Source organism: Heteronotia binoei, chromosome 21 (assembly GCF_032191835.1).
Source record: "Heteronotia binoei isolate CCM8104 ecotype False Entrance Well chromosome 21, APGP_CSIRO_Hbin_v1, whole genome shotgun sequence".
Classification (NCBI taxonomy): domain Eukaryota; kingdom Metazoa; phylum Chordata; class Lepidosauria; order Squamata; family Gekkonidae; genus Heteronotia; species Heteronotia binoei.
Genome location: NC_083243.1, coordinates 164,972,715 through 164,991,689, shown reverse-complemented (window position 1 = coordinate 164,991,689; position 18,975 = coordinate 164,972,715). Strand labels below are relative to the sequence as shown.

Here is an 18,975-nt window from a genome sequence, read left to right as displayed (position 1 = left end):
CATTTTCATTCTAAGCTCCATTGTCAGTTGATTCTAGCATATCTTTATCTACCCTGTTTCCTCAAACGGGAAAGAGTAGAAACAAGCTGGTTAAACGATTCTGGTTGTGTTGCTTCTTTCTGAAAAATACAGGAGGTTTGATGAGATTTTGATAAGAACTGAGGAGGATTTGGTAGATGGGAGGAAAGTTGAAAATATAAATGGAGTTTGGCTGCTTGTAAACAGCAAGCAAGAGATCCAGCTTACAGTCTGATATGAGATATACTTCTCAGTAACTATGTGATTCCAGAACTTGGGACTGAATTTTAAGTGCAAGAGGCTTGTAAAAAGAATGTTAGAAAATCAGAAATGCAGCTATAGAGTTCTGTTCTCCAATTTGTCAGTTGGCTAAGAAACAGAGTTTTGGACCAAATGCCAGATTCACAGATTTCGCCTACTTTTGTTGGTCCCAAACAAATCAAACAGTCAATAAGAAAATGTGAACATATTGTTTTGACATTACGTAGGACTTTGTTCTTTGTAACATTTAATGCTTTATCTAATGATTTAGGCAGTGAAGCAAAGGAATAGAGAAATGGGGTTTTAATTCTGTAGAGAATGGTGTTATTAGGCAAGAAGTGACCTGAATGGGATCTATACTCTTTGAGACTCATCAACTCATGACTACATGAATCTTCCACGTTATCATGTTTTTATGCCTGTAATAACACCCAAGAGGGAAAGTGGCACGGTATAGCCTGATCTTAGACCAAAGAAGCTAAACGGGGTTAGTTCTTGGATGAGAGACCACCAAGGAAGACTCTGCAAAGAAAGGCACTGGCAAACCATTTCTGTTTCTCCCTTGCTGGGGTTGCCACAAGTCAGTTGCAACTTGAGGGCCTTTATGTAATAGCCCCCATATTTGGGTCCTCCTTTGACTCAGCTGAGTTACCGGGCTAAGTTTTTTTGGTGGAATGGGTATTTGTACTATCAGAAAGACCATAACATGTTTAAAACTTAGTAGTGTTTGTGGCTGAACCATGGCAGCTTGCTTTCAGCAAGAAATCCCCATACTTTAAGAGCATAAAAATTCAACCCATAGGAACTGTTTTGCAAGATTATTTATTTTATTTGACTTTTATCCTGCCCTTCCCCATGAACAAGCTTAGGGCGGGTTACATTGAATAACAGGATATAAAAGAATTTAAAACTGTAAGATCAATAACTCTAGACAGCACCCAAACTACACCACACTGCTTCCTTAATCCTAGTGTTAATTTGTGTTAGGGTCCTGATCTCTAACAGGAGCTCATTCCATCAGGCTGGAGCCAGAGCTAAAAATGAGTGGGGTACAAGAATGCTGAGACAAGGTCTGGATTTTCAGAATTAATGAGGTACATTTTGACAGATGTAAGCTCTGCAATAGAATAAAAAATCTTAATGCATACATTTTCTCATGTTCAGTACTAGTATTTTAATATTCAACACCCTTAGGAACATCTAGAGCAAACTGGAACAAGAAACACTTCTTAAATGTAGTTTCAGAAAGAGCATTTTGAAGGGATCTACACATGGAACAGTAGTCTTGAAACTGTTAGTGTACAGTGGAAGTAAATTTCCAAAGACATTTTCTTTTTGATTCACAGAGATTTGTGCAAGGAAACGCTGTCACTTAAACCCATATTCATCTCCCACTAGAGTTTGGCCAGAAAGGCACTACAGGTTCTCTGATCCACTACAGCAACTGGTCAAGAAACAAATGTGGATCACACCAGACCTACAATGGGTTACGTCAGAAGTGCTACCATAATTCTGAAAACTGAATACCAAAGGAAAAGATGAGTAAATAGCTCCTTTACTGCTGAGAAAAAAAGACTGGCCCAAAGCAACAGTCCTAAACAAAAGCTACATAATACCATTTAACACAACAGAAAACAAAGCTTCAGAACTTTTCCGCAGGGTTCTGTATATCAGAAAGAAATTTAATGGTCACATGTTCCCACCCCTTACAAACAAGCAACACATGCCAAAACTCCATTTTGCATAACTATTAATGCCATTTTCATTCGAGGACCCTTGATTCAAAAAGGAGAGTGATGGACACGCATGGCATGCTCCATGTTGTAGGTTGGTACGATAACTTGCTTTTGGAACACAAAGAATTGAAGCTTCTACAGTGTGCAACAATACACACGTACATGAGCAGGCTCAAGATTTTACTTTGTCACTGTTTGTGCACATGGAAGAATTAAGTTCTGCTCCCCAGTATTGCAGGATTCTGCGATTCTACCTGTGGCCACCTCTGAGGGAACCATATCTCCCTCCTCTCGCTTAACCATCTTGAAGCATCCTTGCAGTGACTTCTCAGACGAGTATCAGCTTGCATCTGTTGGGAAGGTACCATCACAAGCAGAGGGGAGTCCCCAAACCCATTAGGGCTGGTCTTGCAAAGCACCAAGCAACTAGATGAAGAAAATGGACAAGCCTCCATTCATCTACATTGGGAAGCACATGTCGCTGCCTGGCACTAGATCCAGGGGATTTGTGCTTTGCAGGCAGTGGAAGGGCATTTCCTCCGCTGTATGTTACCCCCTTTACCAAAGCATCCGCTGGGTCCGCTCCCCAGGTGGATGTTTGCACGTTGGCGTGGAGATGAATGCCGCTCACAGCCGAACCTCGTTTTCGTTGCCGCCTCCTGAGGTTGGGGATTGGATGACTGGAGCAAGCCGAAGCTCCGATTGGACCCGATGGGGCTGTCTCTCTGGCCGCCTCGTTTCAGGTTCGGTTGCATCGCAGCGTGGGGATGCTGGTTTCGTTGAGTCAAGACAGAGCGGCGACGGCGAAGAGGCGATGGTGCCGCCGTCAGAGCATCGCTGGAAGCCGCGCGCCTACGGCGGACATACTAGCAGCGGCGGTCGCGGTTTCGGCTTTGCACCCTAGCAGAGGATAACGTAAAGCGCGGGCGAGGAGCCGCTGCAATGCAATAGCAACCCGAAAGCTAGGGCGCGAGAAGGAGAGGGAGGCGCTCGGGGCTGCGCTGCTGCCTCCATTCATTGCCCGCAGCGGAAAGATTATTCTTGTTGCTGTTCTTCTTGCGGGAAGGGGACTGCGAGCTGTTTTGCAGCGCGCTAGACTCGGGGAAAGGGGGCGTCGGCGAAAGAGTGAGGCGCTCGGGGCGACGCCGCCTCCCCTCGCAGTCCCAGGGAGGCTCCGCGATGCATCCCCGCGCCTGCCTGCACGCCTTTGTCCCTTCCCGCGGGGGGCTGGCAGGAGGCTGCGGGGCTCCTTTGTGGGCCGAGCGCTAGCAGCGCCCCCCCCCCCCCACCCTTGCTGGCGGGCACCTCGCGGGGTCCTCCTCCGCCTCCGCGTCCTCGCTGGGCAGGCAGGCGGCGTCCTCCTCCTCCTCCTCCTCGCCGCGGGCGTCCCGCTTTCTCGGAGAGCAACAGAACAAAGTTGTCGCTGCCGCTGCAGGTGGCCCGCGGGAAGAGCGCGGGGCTCGGAGGAGACAGCGGCCCTGGAGACGCCGAGATGAGCGGCAGAGGGACGAGTCGACGCCCGGGTTAGGCGCGGACTCCTCCAGCCGGCGGCCCCTCCCCCCCTCACTGCCGCCGCCGCCGCCGCCTTCTCGCGGCAGGGCTGGCCCGGGCGTCCATTGCTCACCCCCCGGGGGCAGCCTGACCCCCCCGGGAATGCTGCCTGGAGGATGCTGTGGTTCCCGGTGAAGAAGATCCGGAAGCAGTTCAAGCTGCTCTTGCTCCTGGTGCTGCTCACCTTCGCCGTGTGGTTCACCTACCTGCATATCAGCCAGGTGCGCCAAGGCAAGGCGCTGCGCCTGCACTTCGCCTACGGCAGGGGTAAGCGAGTGGCTCCCCCCTCCCCCCCCGCATATGAAGTCCCATTGCCCCCGTCTCTCTTTTTCGCTCCCCCCCCCCCGCCCCGTTTCCTACTTTTCTTTCGTTCCCTCTTAGACAACCACCCTTGGAGTTTGAATAGTGACTTAACATGCGCAAGCTCACACTCTTCTGCTTAGAAGTAATTAATACGGAATAATTGACACCCCTGTTTTCAGAATGACGCCTATTATAAATCCCACACTGCCTGCAGCTGCCTCTGGAAAGAAGAAGGGGAAGTTGTTTAGATATAGCAAGTTGGTGAAAATGTGTTAATGGGCAATATATTTGCATTAAACGATTCTCAGCATTCGGTCTCTGTTGCTTGTGCCCCCGGGACTGAGGTGGGGTCCTCCTATCCTGCTTAATAGTTGGGTACTTTGCAGCTGCTGAAATGCTCCTATATTTTCTCCTGTGTTCTGTTTTCAACCCTCCCCTGAGGAGTATTCTGAGCAACAATAGGTTAGAACCTCTTTCTGATGCTTCCCAACTCAGAAGCTACAACTTCTGAGATTGCGGCCCCTGTACAAATGAGGAAATGATCCTCCTTGCCATATCCCAGCAGGTTTATTTATGAATAACATTGCACAGGCTATGGCTACAGGTCTCATCTTTGATGTGTAAGGAGATCATGACACCCTTTATGCCTGTTGTTTGTGGGTAATGATTTCCATATGGATGCCTGAAGGAGTATAGCTGCACTGTATGTTACATCAGAGACAAAGAAGGGTGTGAGTTGTGACACCTTTGAAGGGTAACAGTTTTACTGTTTATGCTTGTGGCATCATCTATCATGGACTGCATCGGATGAAGCTGAGAGACTAGCAATGCGATCCTGAATGGACTTACACTTTTCTATACCCATTGACTTCAGTGGAGTTAGAAGGGTATAACTCTGTTGTACAATAGGTTTTGTTAACTGGTTTTAGTTGTTAGTCACTTTATGCTGTGTTTTTTTTTCTGCTATAGCTTTTGGAGGAGTATGCATAAAGACAAATATTTGTAAAAATAGCCTGAAGTTGTTTGAATTGATTCTACTTCAGCAGGTCTCCATTGAAGTGAGTATGTTTTTGTCAAGCAGAGATTCACATTCTACAAGTTGTAAAGAATATCCATTTCTCTTTCATTGAGGAACGTGTACTGTGTTGCCTAGTCATATATACATTTACTCAGGAGGAAGACCCACTAAGTTTAGTGGTATTTACTTCCACATAAGTGTACATGGGATTACAGCCTTTTGGTTTTAACAGTCTGGGTTTAGCTATGCTTACAGAAGAGCTGTTGTGTGGTTAACTGTGTTCCAGAGCTCAGGTCAGGCACTTAGCTGTAATTGCCAACAAACTGTCCAGACCCTCCAGGTCTTTAGTCTTTATGGCAAAGTGTTTGTAGCAGGAGCTCAATATTACTTTAGAACAGGGCACTGTAATCATTTCTGAATCCAGCGCACAGAGCTCTACTGTGTGTGTTGGGCAGAGAATTCTAAAGCACACGGAAAATCCAGCTCTCTAAGCTGGGTCAATTGCTGAGTTTTTCACAGTCTTGTTAAAGAGAGTTGTAGCAACAGCCTGTTCTTTATACACTGGAATCTTGGGAGTGATCAAGGAGGCTCTGCTCTTGTACATATTAAGGAGGCAGAATGGTTGACCCATTCCTGTTTGGTTGTTTGCCAAACCATGTTGGTTAACCTGCAATCTTTTATGTCAAACCACATGTAAGAAATAGTTCTAGGACAAAAATTAATGGAATGAGTTGAGGGAAGACTTACATTTAACTTTAATATATATATTTGAAGTTTTGAATAGAATAGGCGATTTGTTGAGCATCCAGGAGCTCTTGATTGCATGTTTCAGTTAAATACATTACAGTAACTTGCACATATCTTGCACAAGCAGGAATTATGCTAACCTATAGTTAGGAAAGTTGCTGTGTTTGTTGTCTTATGGAAATGTTAAACCTAATACAAGAAAGCATGTGCCAGGTTTTTAAAAAAAATTTTAATCTGAGTTCAATCCCAGGGGAAGCTGAGTTCAGGTAACTGGCTCAAGGTTGACTCAGCCTTCCATCCTTCCAAGGTTGGTAAAATGAGTACCCAGCTTGCTGGGGGGAAAGTGTAGATGACTGAGGAAGGTAATGGCAAACTACTCCATAACAAGTCTGCTGTGAAAATGTCGTGATGCGACTTCACCCCAGAGTCAGAAACGACTGGTGCTTGCACAGGGGACTACCTTTACTTGTTTTTTTAGAATCATAGAATCTTAGAGTTTGAAAGAACTTCCAGGATCATGTAGGATCAATGCAGGAAATTCACAAATACCTCTCCCCCACATACCCCCAGTGACCTGTTTCATGCCCAGAAGATGGCAAAAACCTTCAGAATCCCTGGCCAAACTGGTCTGAAGAATAATTGCTGTCTGACCTCAAAAGTGTTGATCATTGTTTCCCTGGGTATATAAGAAAGGACCATGAGAACTAAGCACTGATTCAACCGTTCCCTCCTCATTATCTGCCTAATTCACAGAATCAGTATTGCTGTCAGATGGCCATCTAGCCTCTGTTTAAAAACCTCCAAAGGAGAGCCCACCACCTCCAGAAGAGGTTGTACTAATGTGTACTAGCTTCTGGCCATTTAATATCCTCTACAATTGCCTTTTCCAGGCTTAGCTATGAGACAAAGGGATCTAGAAACTTGCTTTCATTTTAAAAATGAAATCCAAAGATTTTACAGCCGGTGCAGATTTCAGGAAGCCTTAAAATGACTGAAGCACAGGCTCTGCTTCCAAGAGCTAATATCACAAAGAAACTGTACTAAAATTAAGCTGGCAGCTTCTGGCACATTCATAAGTTTTTTTCTAACATAAACCTTTGTGGATTACAGCCCACTTTGTCAGGAGCTCATAGAACAGTCTTTAAAGACACCTGATTGGTTTTTCCCGCTGCATCTGACTAATGCTGCTTTCTCTAAGATAACCAAGATGTATTTGTGTGCAGACTCACTGTATGACCCGTAGTAGGATGACTCTCTTATCTAGGTGGAATTTAGTTTCATGTGCTGCAGAAAAACAGAGTAATGACATCTACCTCCAACACTTAAGCTCCAACTCCAGTATTTAAATTAAATTCTACAAAAGTGTCAGTGATGCATCATTATCTGCATAATAATAAAACGATTTCTACATAATACAGCGAGAAACAGAGTTCAGTGTGTTTCAGGAAGTCAACAGGGGGTATTGTTTTGTATTTCATTTCATCCAGGACTATTTTAATTTATTGACATTATAAGGAAACTGAAAGGAGAAAAACATCTTTTGAAGTCACTCCACTTTTCCATGTAGACACAGTTAATTTATTTATTGAAGGGGAAGTGTGGCCTCTAAGGTTTTTCTGCTTTCACAGTTTGGGTTTCTTTTTCTCCTTCTGCTAGTATACACCAAGTCTTGGTGGAGTTGCTTCAGAATTATGCCAATGTCATCCATCTCAAACTTGGGTCTTTTTTATTTTAAAAGGACTCTCTGGAAAACTGGGTGTTGAATATTAAGCTGTTTTGCTGCAGACAGGTTACTGTATTTATGACTTATCATAAAATAGTTGTGTTTGAAATGATCATGAGGGGACTTACATTTCTAAAACAGTATGTTAATCAGAATCAATTCTGTTTTTTCCATCATTAGCAAAAGTATCTCTCTTTCTGTGGAGAGGGAACAGTTCACAAAACTGCTTTTTCTTTTAGCTGCATTTAGGAGAATTTTACAGCTGAAGTCATAATGATTCTTGAGATGAAACTGTTAGAAAAATTATGGCAAATTCTTTACAAACCATTCATTGAGCATGTTTCTATAAGACTTCACTGAAGTATAGTGGCGTGTTTGATTCATTTTTTAAAAAAGAAATTGCTAATCAACTACTAACAAATATTTGGAAACCCTGATTCTACTAACATATATCTGCTGTGGAGAAACTATAAAGGCAACCTATAGAAGAAATGTAAGGCAACTTTGTTTGTAGTGGGATTGCCTTTGGTAAGGGTCATAATATCTACTTGCTTTCAGTAAGAAAGCTGAACTGCCGTCTTAGGTTGTACAGTGATCCAAATGCGGCAGCGCACGGGATTTTGCCACCAGGCTGCAGTCTGTAGTGGTGAGGTGCAAAGGATTTTATTTTATTTTTGCATTATGAAAATTATTGGTGAAAAGGAAAGTATCCTTGAAGAAATCAATAGCTTTACGCTCACTGAACTGCCAGCCATGAATGTACACTTGAAATGGTCAATTTTGTCAAATGCCAATAGATTCCAACGTTGTAAATTTTAATGGTCTGCATGCTTAATTTATGATGATTATGATGATGCATTAATTGAATTTAGCTCACAGGTTATCTGAATCTACGTGCCTTTCTGTGGTTACCGGAGCTATAGCATTATACGATGCTACTTTGACTGGCAGTAAGACAAGATTAGTAAATAAAGCTTATGAGAAGTTGGAAAGGGCATATTTTTCCAGTCTTCTGGGTAAATTGCCTTCTCAGTTTCTTGATCAAGTGTAAATGACAGACTGGAAGAGTTTGTCATGCAAACCTACCCAGAGTCAGTTTATCAGACTGATCTGATTACCCAGAGTCAATGTTATCAGTCTGATCTGCTATGAATATTTAGATACAGCTTGTAGCCTTGTAGATGTATCCTATGACCTTCAACTGAAAGAAGGGTCAAATAAAAATATAGGTCTAAACCACAAAGAGTATGCATCACTATGGAGGAGGAGCAGTTACGGTACTTTTTCCCTTGGTCAAGAAATGACTGAGTACCATATGCCCAGCTCACTGATTGCTGAGGTATTGAGACTTGAGTAGTTCTTATCTTATCTTGGAGAGGAAGCTGCAACAGAGCGACTTGTTTAGTGATGGTCAGTGAAAATATTTAGTGTCAATGTTCTAAATTTATTGAGAAGTTGAAATATATGCTGCAGACTTTTCCAAACTGCTCTGTTCCCCTGAAAACTTGTATAGGGTCTGAAAGTCACGTCTGGCTATCAGCCTGAAACAGAGACCAGCCATCTCACTGGGAAGGGTGGGGAGGGAGGACCTGCTTACCTTTAGGGCACTGGTAACCATGGTAGACAGTGGTGGTAGGTGGGTGGAAATACCCAAGACAGCAGCAGCAGCAGCAGCAGCTGTGGCCTCCAATTTCTTATGAGAGCCCTGGGACATGGAATAGGATGGGAGCAGCTGCAGAGCATACATAGCTTTGCAGTGTGTGCTTTAAAAGGTCGCAAGGCTCCTGAGGAGGAAATGCTCTGCAGAGGTGTCAAATATATAGCCTGGGAGCTGGAACTGGCCTGTCTAGGTCTGTTATCTGGCCTGCAAAGGGGAGGGGAGGGGTGATGCCAAGAACAGCGAGAAGCCCACTGTCAGATTGGCTGCCTAGAGAGTTCATCCCCCCTTCTCTTTCTCTTGGTTGGGCCAGGCTGTGTGCATATGTGGCTGCTGCCACCTCTCTTCCTCCTATCAGATGTGGGGTGTGTATTGCTGCCTCCCCATCAGTCCATGTACATGCTGGGCCTCCCCCTTCACTTCAGCGGCAGAAGGTACCTCCTTTGCCACTGTTGCTGCCACTTTCTCCTCCTCTGCTGGCCTCTCACACACTTTCTCCACCGCGATGCTGGAGAAGCTACCCTTTGAGAGGTGGAAGGAGGAAAGAAGAAGGGAGGGAGGAAGTCATTATGTGTGGTGGTGGTGAAGCTGCTGATGGAAATGGGTGTTAGGGGAAGTGTAGGAATGGGAATGCCAGAGTGTATGGGGGGGGGGAGGTATAAGGGACTGGAGGGAGGGGCACAGAAGGGAAGGGTTGAATTGGGTACATGGTGGAAGCTGCACTTGGAAAGCCATGGGAAGTGGAGGTGACATATAGCTGTTGGAGTGAGGGAAGGTGCTGAGCGTTTGTGTTTGGGGGTGGTGGCATGCAAGATCAGGGATATAGTAGGAAGTTAAGATAAAACAAGGATCTTGAGCCACCTGAAAGAATTAATGAGCTTTTGTTCCATTAGAGTGTCTGAGTCTGAGTGACAGGCCTTGGTTGGGCCAGACTGTGTGCATATGTGGCTGCTGCCACATATCTGAGTGACAGGCCTAAAATCACCCCGAAACTCCCTTGGCAGAGTGGGACTTATGAACCTGGATCTCCCAGTTTTTAGTCTCCATGCTCAAACCTCAGCACCATAAAGTGTATGCACATCTTTGTGGAAGGTCAGGTCTCTAAGTGGGACTGAAGTGCAAGGAAAGGGCTGGTCAGTGGGAGAAGACTTGAGATTTGGAGAAGAGTGGAAGGGTGTGGATAAATCACACAGAGGTGGTGGGAGAAAAGGGCTGGTTTAGGAGTTCTGGTCACTAACAGGTGGCCAGTGAATCTGTGGAAAGTTCATGGTTTTTGTGGTGGATTGAGCAAGTGTTGAGGGTAGTGGCTTCAGTTCCTTGGCAGGTTATATTATACGTGTATGTTTTGGGGTAAACCTTTCTAAGTGGGGAAGAAGCCCTGCTTCACACACAGAAATGCTTCTAGGGTTGCCGAGAAAAAAAAGTTGCTGATCTAGTGTAGCGGGGAAGTATATTTTCAGAGACAGAAGAGGACCCCTGGGATTATTTATGCTTGTGGGAGGATGGACAAGAAAAATTTCTCTAATGTGGATTACACATAGCAAGTCAGTACAAAATAGGATATTTACATTACTCCCTACCTACCAATGAAAGGATGCCACAAATCACAGGCAGGTGGAGGGAGCAAGTGTGGTACTGTACTGAAGGATAAGGTTTTTGAAGTTGCCATTAGCAAATTTTACCTGTTTGGGGGTCCAAATTACCCCCAATTTAAGGCTTTTGCTTTTAAAATTCTGTCTTTGTTTGGGACAACATATGTCTGTGAGCAGCTCTTTTCTGTAATAAATGTCAATAAATTAGAAGTGCATTCTCAGTTTACAGATAAAGACCTGAACAGCATACACAGGAGTACTACAGCACAGATATTGACCCCAGATTTTGATGCAATAATTCAGAGCAAGAGGTGTCAGTTAAATAAAAACATTTTAAGCATGTTTGTACTTTGAGTAAAAATAATATTGTTGATTGGGTTTGCATGTGTGTTCTTTATAAAAATTATATCTCTGGTACCTGGTGTTACATTTTAAGACACACATGGTTTTAAAAGTGACACTGATGTCAGATTTGGTTGTTAGTTCGACACTTCTGCTCGGACAAGCAGCAGGCAGGAGCAGAGAGCAGGAAAAAGAAATTGATGGCAGTTATAACCCAGTTCCCTTCTGTTCTGAGGCAAAGGGTTATTTGCTGCACGGTGGGCACTGGCAAGTGAAGAGGGGAGGACTCAGAGTCTGTGAAAATTTTTAAAACAAAAAGAGGGTCCTTGAGTTTCTAATGTTTGAGAACTGCTGTACTATTTATTTATGCAGTGCATTTTTATGCTGGTCAATGGAGTTTACAAAGTAAAAATAATAATACATTAAACAGTATTAATTAAAATCAGTATTAAAAAAGCTCCAGCCCAGCATAAAAACATAGATGATAAAAACAGACTACAGACAGTTTAAAACAAAATTCCAGGCTACAATTGTGTTTTAAAAAAATCAAACCCTTAATTAAAAGGAGAACAGAAATTCTTCAGACTGGCATCCAAAAGAAAGTAACATAGGTGACAGGTGAACCTCAAGGAGGACATTCCATACATGAGGTGCCACTACTAAAAAATCCTGTCTCTGTTTGATACCCACCCTACCTCTGAAGGTGGAGGCGCACAGAGTGGGCCTTGTGAGGCAGACTGCCCAGCTGGACAATATGGGAGGTTATTCTTCAAGTGCCCTGGACCCAATCCATGTAAAGTTTCAAAGTTAAGAACTGGCTGATTGAATTGTACCCCTCCCCAAGCACAAAATTTGAGAACTGTTTCTTAAAATGTGTCTGTAGAATTATGGAGCCTTGTCTGTGCAGCAAGGTGGAGCGTCTACTGGAAATGATTGCAAGCTGCAAGTGGAGATGGTCTGAGTCGTAGACATCAAAAGGCCTCAGCTGCTGTTGTGGTTCTGTTGCTGGCTAAATCTGCTGATACAAAGAGGAGGATGTGGATCAGCACACACAGTTAACACACGTACTCACCACACATCCTGCTCTCATGCACGCAAGTTGTTGGAGGAGACTACTGGCAGTGTTTCTCATAACAAGCCTTATTTAGTTCATCCTGTGAGTGTCTTTCAAATATAGCAGGTTATGAGCTATTTCACTAGAAGTGGTACCCACAGTGATGGGGAAATACCTTACCACTGTGTGATTCAGCTTAGCAATAGTAAAATGGAAAGAACAATGGTTTCAAAACTGCATATAGCACAGATATTATTTTCTGGGTTTTTTTTAAAGGTAGTATGGGTTTATTATATAAAGCTAAGACTGCATTGTGGTGTTGCAAAAGCTTATCCTTAGTGATCAATGATATGCCTTAAAACCCCTGTTCAATCAAATTTGAAGGTTATATAAAGCTGGGAATTATTGTAAAAGTATTGGGGGTTGAGCAGAACATTTGAAATGATAGTGGAAAAGCTGGGATTGAAGCTAAGATGAAATTTAGAAAGACATATAAAATATTACCCATGAGTGAAAACAAATACATAAAATGGAGAGGCAAGGAACATGGCAGTATTTGTAGCAGATTACAAAATCAAAATAAGTTGAGAGTGATACTGTGGGAAATAGGGAAAATAGGTTTTGTTTTATTTTCAGAAATGCATCCTTCAAAATATGCCACGTTGATATGGTGCTGATCAATAGCCAGGTTTCTGCTGCATCACAACCCCCCCCCCCCAACACAGTTGCAACTGTTTGGAGATGATAAAGTTGGTGGAGAATGATTAAAATGGAAAGACGCTCCTAATTTTCAGTATTACTAAGAGTGTCAGTACTTCAGGATAGAGAGAAAGACCTGAAACATGATTCAAAATGCAGGTCTCTTCTAGACAGGACAATCATTAGGGCATGCATTTACACATGCAGCAATGAGAAGGTAGAATGCCTCTACGGATTACACACGGGAGATGCCATTTTGTGTGCTCCCACTTCTTCTTTTTTAAAAACCCCTCCCTCTTACACTGAAACAAAATCTACCAATGAAGAATCTAGTCCAGCCTACACCTTTACTTGCTAGTTTTCTACTTGCTGGTTTAAAAAAATAGGGAGAGGATTTAAAATATATATATTTTACCACTTGTCTGAAGTGGTACAGCTCATACTACTATTTCAAAATTCTGTCACCTGCCCAACTGAAAGTTTGCTGCCTCTTTTCACTGAGAATTGGATCAGTTAAAATCAAATGGGTAATGATTTAAGTTGTACAAGTTGGGGACCCAGGAGGAAACTAAAGCAAAGGGAAATCATGTTTTCCCCTGTGGTCTGGTGTGGGGCAGTTTGAAATGCATGGGCAGAAGCCTCTCCCTAGGAGCAAGCAGGGTTGCTGATCTTTGCAGTTCCTGAGGGGAGTGGCTTCTCTCACAGGCTCCAGTGTTGGCCCTGCCTGCAGGACAGTTATTATGTTGCTGGCTGCACTCTCATTAGAGCACCATCATTCCTTGTGGGTTTTTTACTTCATGTTTTCTTATATTTTGTTTGTCAGTCTCCCCCACCCCCAATCTTTGGGACAGCAGTTTTAGTGGGGTTCCAGGGAGACTGCTGCCTTTTACAGGTGATCCATGAAGAGTTTCACTTCAGGGGGAATACCTCCTCCACCCTTGGCCCCTCCTTGGGAGTAGAGGAGCCCAAGGAGAAACAGCTGTTCCTTAAAGGGGGCTCCCATGGGTGTATCACCATGGTTAGAACTCCCCTTCACCTCCAGTCCTCTTGGGAGGAGAGGCAAGCCACAGGTACTGTAGCCTTCAGGCTAGGAGCCTCCCCAGTTACTCCCTTGACCTGCAGGGTATTGGCCACTTCCCCTCATGGGCCTAGACGAGTCAACTGGGTGCACCTAGATGCATCATTCCATTGCCAATCCTGACCTTCAGTTGCCCTACTTCAGGTGAGTGAGCTGGTTTTGAAGAAGGAGGGCAATGATCTTGGTCCTCACCTCAGTTTAAAAAGGTGGGGAATTTCCCTAATGGCAGTTTGAGTGGGTCTTTCTTAGCATGTGCCGCAGGAGTAGCTGGCTTCAAACCTTGACCTTCCCTCCTCCCTGCCTTTGCTCAGGGTTCCTTTCCTGAATCAGAAATGGCAGAAACTCTTACTCTAGAAGATCTTTCAGGGCATAATGCCCTTGTCATCCTTTTGGCTTAGATTGAAGGGGAAATGCATAAGGAGATGAAAGCAGCCTCATTAGAGGCTATCCCCGGCATGAGAGATTCTTGTAGGCCTTTTGGCAGAACTAGACACTAATCGCTGTCCAGTTCTGGTGCTGGGAGGAGGGGGGAGATTCAGGATTACTTTTCTCCTCATTCAAAGAGATGAAAATAGGCTTCACTTAATAGGCATTCTAGGAGAACTCTAAGTCTCTAGATGGACCATGATTCTAAAGTGTCAGATTTCTCTGACTCTTCCTCTCCAAAGGAGGAGGGAGAGCTATTGGATGAAGAAGATCTAGGCATAGCCACTATGCTGACTTGTTTTTTTCATGCAGGAAGTTTTTCCTAAGGTTCTTCCTAAAGTCGTACACATCTTGGAAGTCCCTTACAACAAGAAAGAAGAGGAGGAACCTGGTGCAACCAAACCAGCCAGAGCTTTACCACAGGGGATTTTTCCACTCCATGGGATTGCATTCCCATCTGTCTTTGACAAGGTGGTCAAAAACTTTGGCAGGGACCAAAACCAACCTTCCCATCTTTTTGTGTTTCTATTCCTTGGTGCCCAAGGCAGCAGAGTGCGTTAAACTTTTGTTAATGGATGCTCCAGACACCAGCTTGTGATTGAGCTGAGTCATAGTGAGCTCTGTTTTTCCAGGGCAGTCTACTCCTGGGCCTCAGACCTCTTGCCTGCAGGTAATGGTACCTCCAAAGAGCTTAAGGATGAGATAAAGAAGATCACCCTACTGGCAGCCTTCTCTGCAGAAGCTTAGCTGGATGCAGTCCAGTTGTCAGCCTGACTCCACAACTCAGAAGTTGACCCTTTCTCTCAAGCTTGGGTGGCCAGTGTTCCTTCTAAAAGCATTCACCTCTGATGGGATGGGATGGGTTGATCTCTGGTAGAGAATGAAGATAAGAAGAGGGCTCTACCATTGGATACAAAGGACAACAACTCAAGAATGCTTTCATTCCTTTTGTGAACCTCAGTGCACCTCCAGCTTTTGACTTCCCAGAGGCATTGGCAATCCAAGAAATCCAGTGATCTCTGCCTCTCTTTCTACAGATCAGCCAGCCAGGTCATGCAAGGACCCCAAAAGAGCCCCTTGGCATGTCAGCTACATCCAGTCATTCCCATCAAACATTGGAGAATGACTTCAGTTTTTTGCAGATCTTTTGAAGTTGTCCATAGGTGATCGGTGAGTCCCAGAACTGAGTGTCATTCCTCCAGTCAGATTTATACAAATCCCGAGGAAACATTGCCTAAGGAAACTACTACTACTTCAGGCCATCCAGCATCTGTTGGACATTCAAATGATAGAACTAGTCCCAGAGGACCAAAAGGCATCTGGGGTCTATTTAATTTTCTTTATAGTTCCAAAGAAGAATGGGGATGTGTGAGCCATTCTAGACTTAAAATGGTTAAATTACAGGATCAAGAAAAGAAAGTTCTGGATGGAAATTCTCAAGTCTATAATTCAATCAATTCAAAAGGAGGACTTTCTTACCAAACAATATTACAAAAATATACAGTGAATTATTCAAATACATGGTGATGGCAAGAACAATATTTTCAGCAAAATGTCCAGACTTGAAGGAATAAACTAAATGAATATGCAACCATAGCAAAATTGACATCTTTCATATATAACAGACCAATTTCAGAATTAACAGATAAATTTAAAGTTTTAAAAAATTATATATATGAATAAAATTAAATAAAGGACAACAGAAAGATTTAGATATTTAATGATAAAAATGGGATCAGATAAAATAGATTGATAACATAGAAATAGAAATTATTAAAAATTAATTTAAGTAAGTCCGATATAAATGTGTGATTTTGAATACAAGTGATTGTAGTTTATGTTCAACAACTCTAAGAGTGTAAATTATATTAAAAACAAAAATTAAAAAAATGAGGACTTTCTCGCATTGAAAGATTTCATAGAAGCCTGTTTTCACATCCTAATTCAGGAATCTCATCAGGGCTTCCTACATTTCTCCTACAATGGGAATCATTTTCAATATTGGGCCCTTCCTTTTGGTTTCAAGCCAGCCCAAGAGTTTTCACCCAAGTGCTAGTTTCCCAGGGTGTTTTCATTTTCCTGTACCTCAACGACATTCTCATCAGGTCCCATTTGTATCAATAGAGAGTGGAAGAAGTGGAGTGGACTGTCTTCTGCCTGCAAGACCATGGCTCATTCAGAAGAGCTGCTTGTCCCCATCCCAGGGGGTACTTCACCTGGGAGTCACCATTGACACAGTTCAGGACAAGGTTTTCCTGTCCCAAGAAAAATGAGAAAATCTTTTTGTTATTACAGAAGATTACCCAGCAGTCCCTCATGGAGGTAATAATAATAATAAAAAATTTATATCCCCCCCTCCCCGCCGAAGCAGGCTCAGGGCGGCTCACAACATAAAAACCCTTTAACAATTAAAACACTGCATATTATAAATTATACATTAAAACCATCTAAGTTGATTTGGTGCTAAAAACTTGATGTTATGCATCTTACAGTTTTTCCCTGGCGACAGTATTCCTTTTACGGTAGATTCCTTCTTAAGTAAAGGCCAGCTGGAAAAGAGTAGTCTTGCAGGCCCTGCGGAACTCCGTAAGGCCCACACCTCCTCTGGCAATTGGTTCCACCAGTGGGGGGCTACAATCGAGAAGGCCCTTTCTCTGGTGATTTTCAGTTTGGCCTCCCTCGGCCCAGGGATTATCAATAAATTTTGAGAATCAGATAGCAGTACCCTCTGTGGAATATATGGGGAGAGACGGTCCCTAAGGTAGTCAGGTCCTCGGCCATATAGGGCTTTAAAGGTGATAACTTGTAACAAATCCAGTACACTATTGGCAGCCAGTGCAGTTCCCGCAGCCCCGGCTGTATGTGCTCCCATCTAGGGAGCCCCAGTAACAGCCTGGCCACTGCGTTCTGCACTAGCTGTAGTTTCCGGGTTCGGCTCAGGGGCAGTCCCATGTAGAGGGCATTACAGTAGTCCAGCCTCGAGGTGACTGTTGTGTGGATCACGGTCCAGAAAGGGGACCAACTGCTTTGCCTGCCTAAGATGAAAAAAAGCGGATTTAACAGTGGCTGCTATCTGGGCCTCCATTGACAGGGCAGACTCCAGTAGCACCCCCAAGCTCTTGACCTTGTGCACCGTTTTCAATGGCGCACCGTCAAATGCTGGTAGGGGGATTTCCCTTTCCAGACCGCCCCGACTCAGGCAAAGGACTTCTGTCTTCGCAGGATTCAGCTTCAACCTACTCAGCCTGAGCCATCACACCACAGCATGCAGCACCAGATCTAGATTTTCTGGGACACAGTCAGGCCGTCCGTCCATCAGTAGATAGAGTTGGGTGTCATCAGCATATTGTTGACAGCCCAACCCATACCTCCGGGCAATCTGGGCAAGGCAGCGCATGTAGATATTGAACAACATTGGGGAGAGCACCACCCCCTGTGGCACCCCACAATTAAGCGGTTGCCTCCGGGACAGGTCTCCTCCAATCGCCACCCTTTGTCCCCGAACATCAAGGAAAGAGGAAAGCCATTGCAAGGCCAACCCCTAGATCTGCGAGGCGGTGGGTCAGTAGCCGACGGTCGACCATATCGAATGCAGTTGATAGGTCTAACAACATCAGCACCATCAAGCCATCTCGATCCAGATGCCACTGGAGGTCATCCACCAGGTCAACTAGCATTGTCTCCATCCCGTGACCTGGGTGAAAGCCGGATTGGTGGGTGTCTAAAACAGAAGTGTCATCCAGAAACACCTGTAACTGTAGCGCCACTGCCCTCTCAATAATTTTACCCAAAAAGGGTAAATTTGAGACTGGCCGGTAATTTGCCAATTCGGCCGGATCTGATGTAGCTTTTTTCAAAAGGGGAGGGACAACAGCCTCTTTAAGAGGTGCTGGAAAAAGCCCCTCCGAGAGTGATCTATTTACAGTGTCCCATATAAGACATCTAAGCTCCCTCTGGTCCTAGCAAGCCTTTGGGGATGTTGGTGTCCTGTTGGGATAGGATTGCATGGGTAAGATTTCATGCTTGCGCTCTCCAAAGGCTTTGTCTTCCTGTCAAGGGTATAGTAGCTCACAGAAGGCACAAGGTCATAGAGCTTCCAATGGTGGCTATTTTCATCCAGACTTCTGGAAGGAACCTGCTCAGAGAACTGAACAGGTCAGTGATGACTCTGGATGCAAGTCTGAGGCGGTTGGAAGATCTCTTCCATAAAAAGGTGGCAAAAGGGACCTGCAAAGGACCTGCTCTAGTCCTGCAAAGAAGCCAGCCAGAGCATAAATTTTCTGGAACTCAGAGCAATCAGGCAGGGCCTTCTAGCCTTCCAAGACCTCCTATTCACAGACAATACAACTGCCAAGTCTTATATCAGCCATCAGGTGTCATGAAATCCAGCTCCCTGGATTCAGAGGTAACACTGATTTTGCCGTGGGCAGAGACGCGGTTGCTCAAAGCTGTCCAACATCCTGACAGACTGGCTCAGCAGGAGATCCCTGAATCAATCAGAGTGGATGTTGAACATGGAAACTTTCCACAAAATCTGCAGATTTGACAAAGTAAAGGTGGATTTCTTCACCTCTGAGCACAACCATCAGATTCCAAGGTTTGTCTCAAGGGCGATGTGTCCTCAGGCCATAGGAATAGATGCTTTGAGCTACACATGGCCAGACCAACTGCTGTACACCTTTCTGCCCACCCAGCTAATTCAGAGGATCATAGCTCTAAGAGCAGAAATAGTGCTAGTAGCCCCATTCTGGCCATGAAGGTCATGGTTCC

The 18,975-nt window shown here is 44.3% G+C and overlaps 1 protein-coding gene across 1 annotated transcript in view; it reads left to right on the top strand.

Moving 5' to 3' along the window:
* Positions 1-3,605: 3,605 nt before the first annotated feature.
* B4GALNT4 (beta-1,4-N-acetyl-galactosaminyltransferase 4) overlaps positions 3,606-18,975 on the top strand; it is a 324,261-nt gene continuing 308,891 nt past the window's right edge. The window contains exon 1 of the mRNA XM_060262908.1: positions 3,606-3,833. Coding sequence (XP_060118891.1) covers positions 3,683-3,833 — 151 coding nt within the window. The 5' untranslated portion in view covers positions 3,606-3,682. The remainder of the gene's footprint in view (positions 3,834-18,975) is intronic.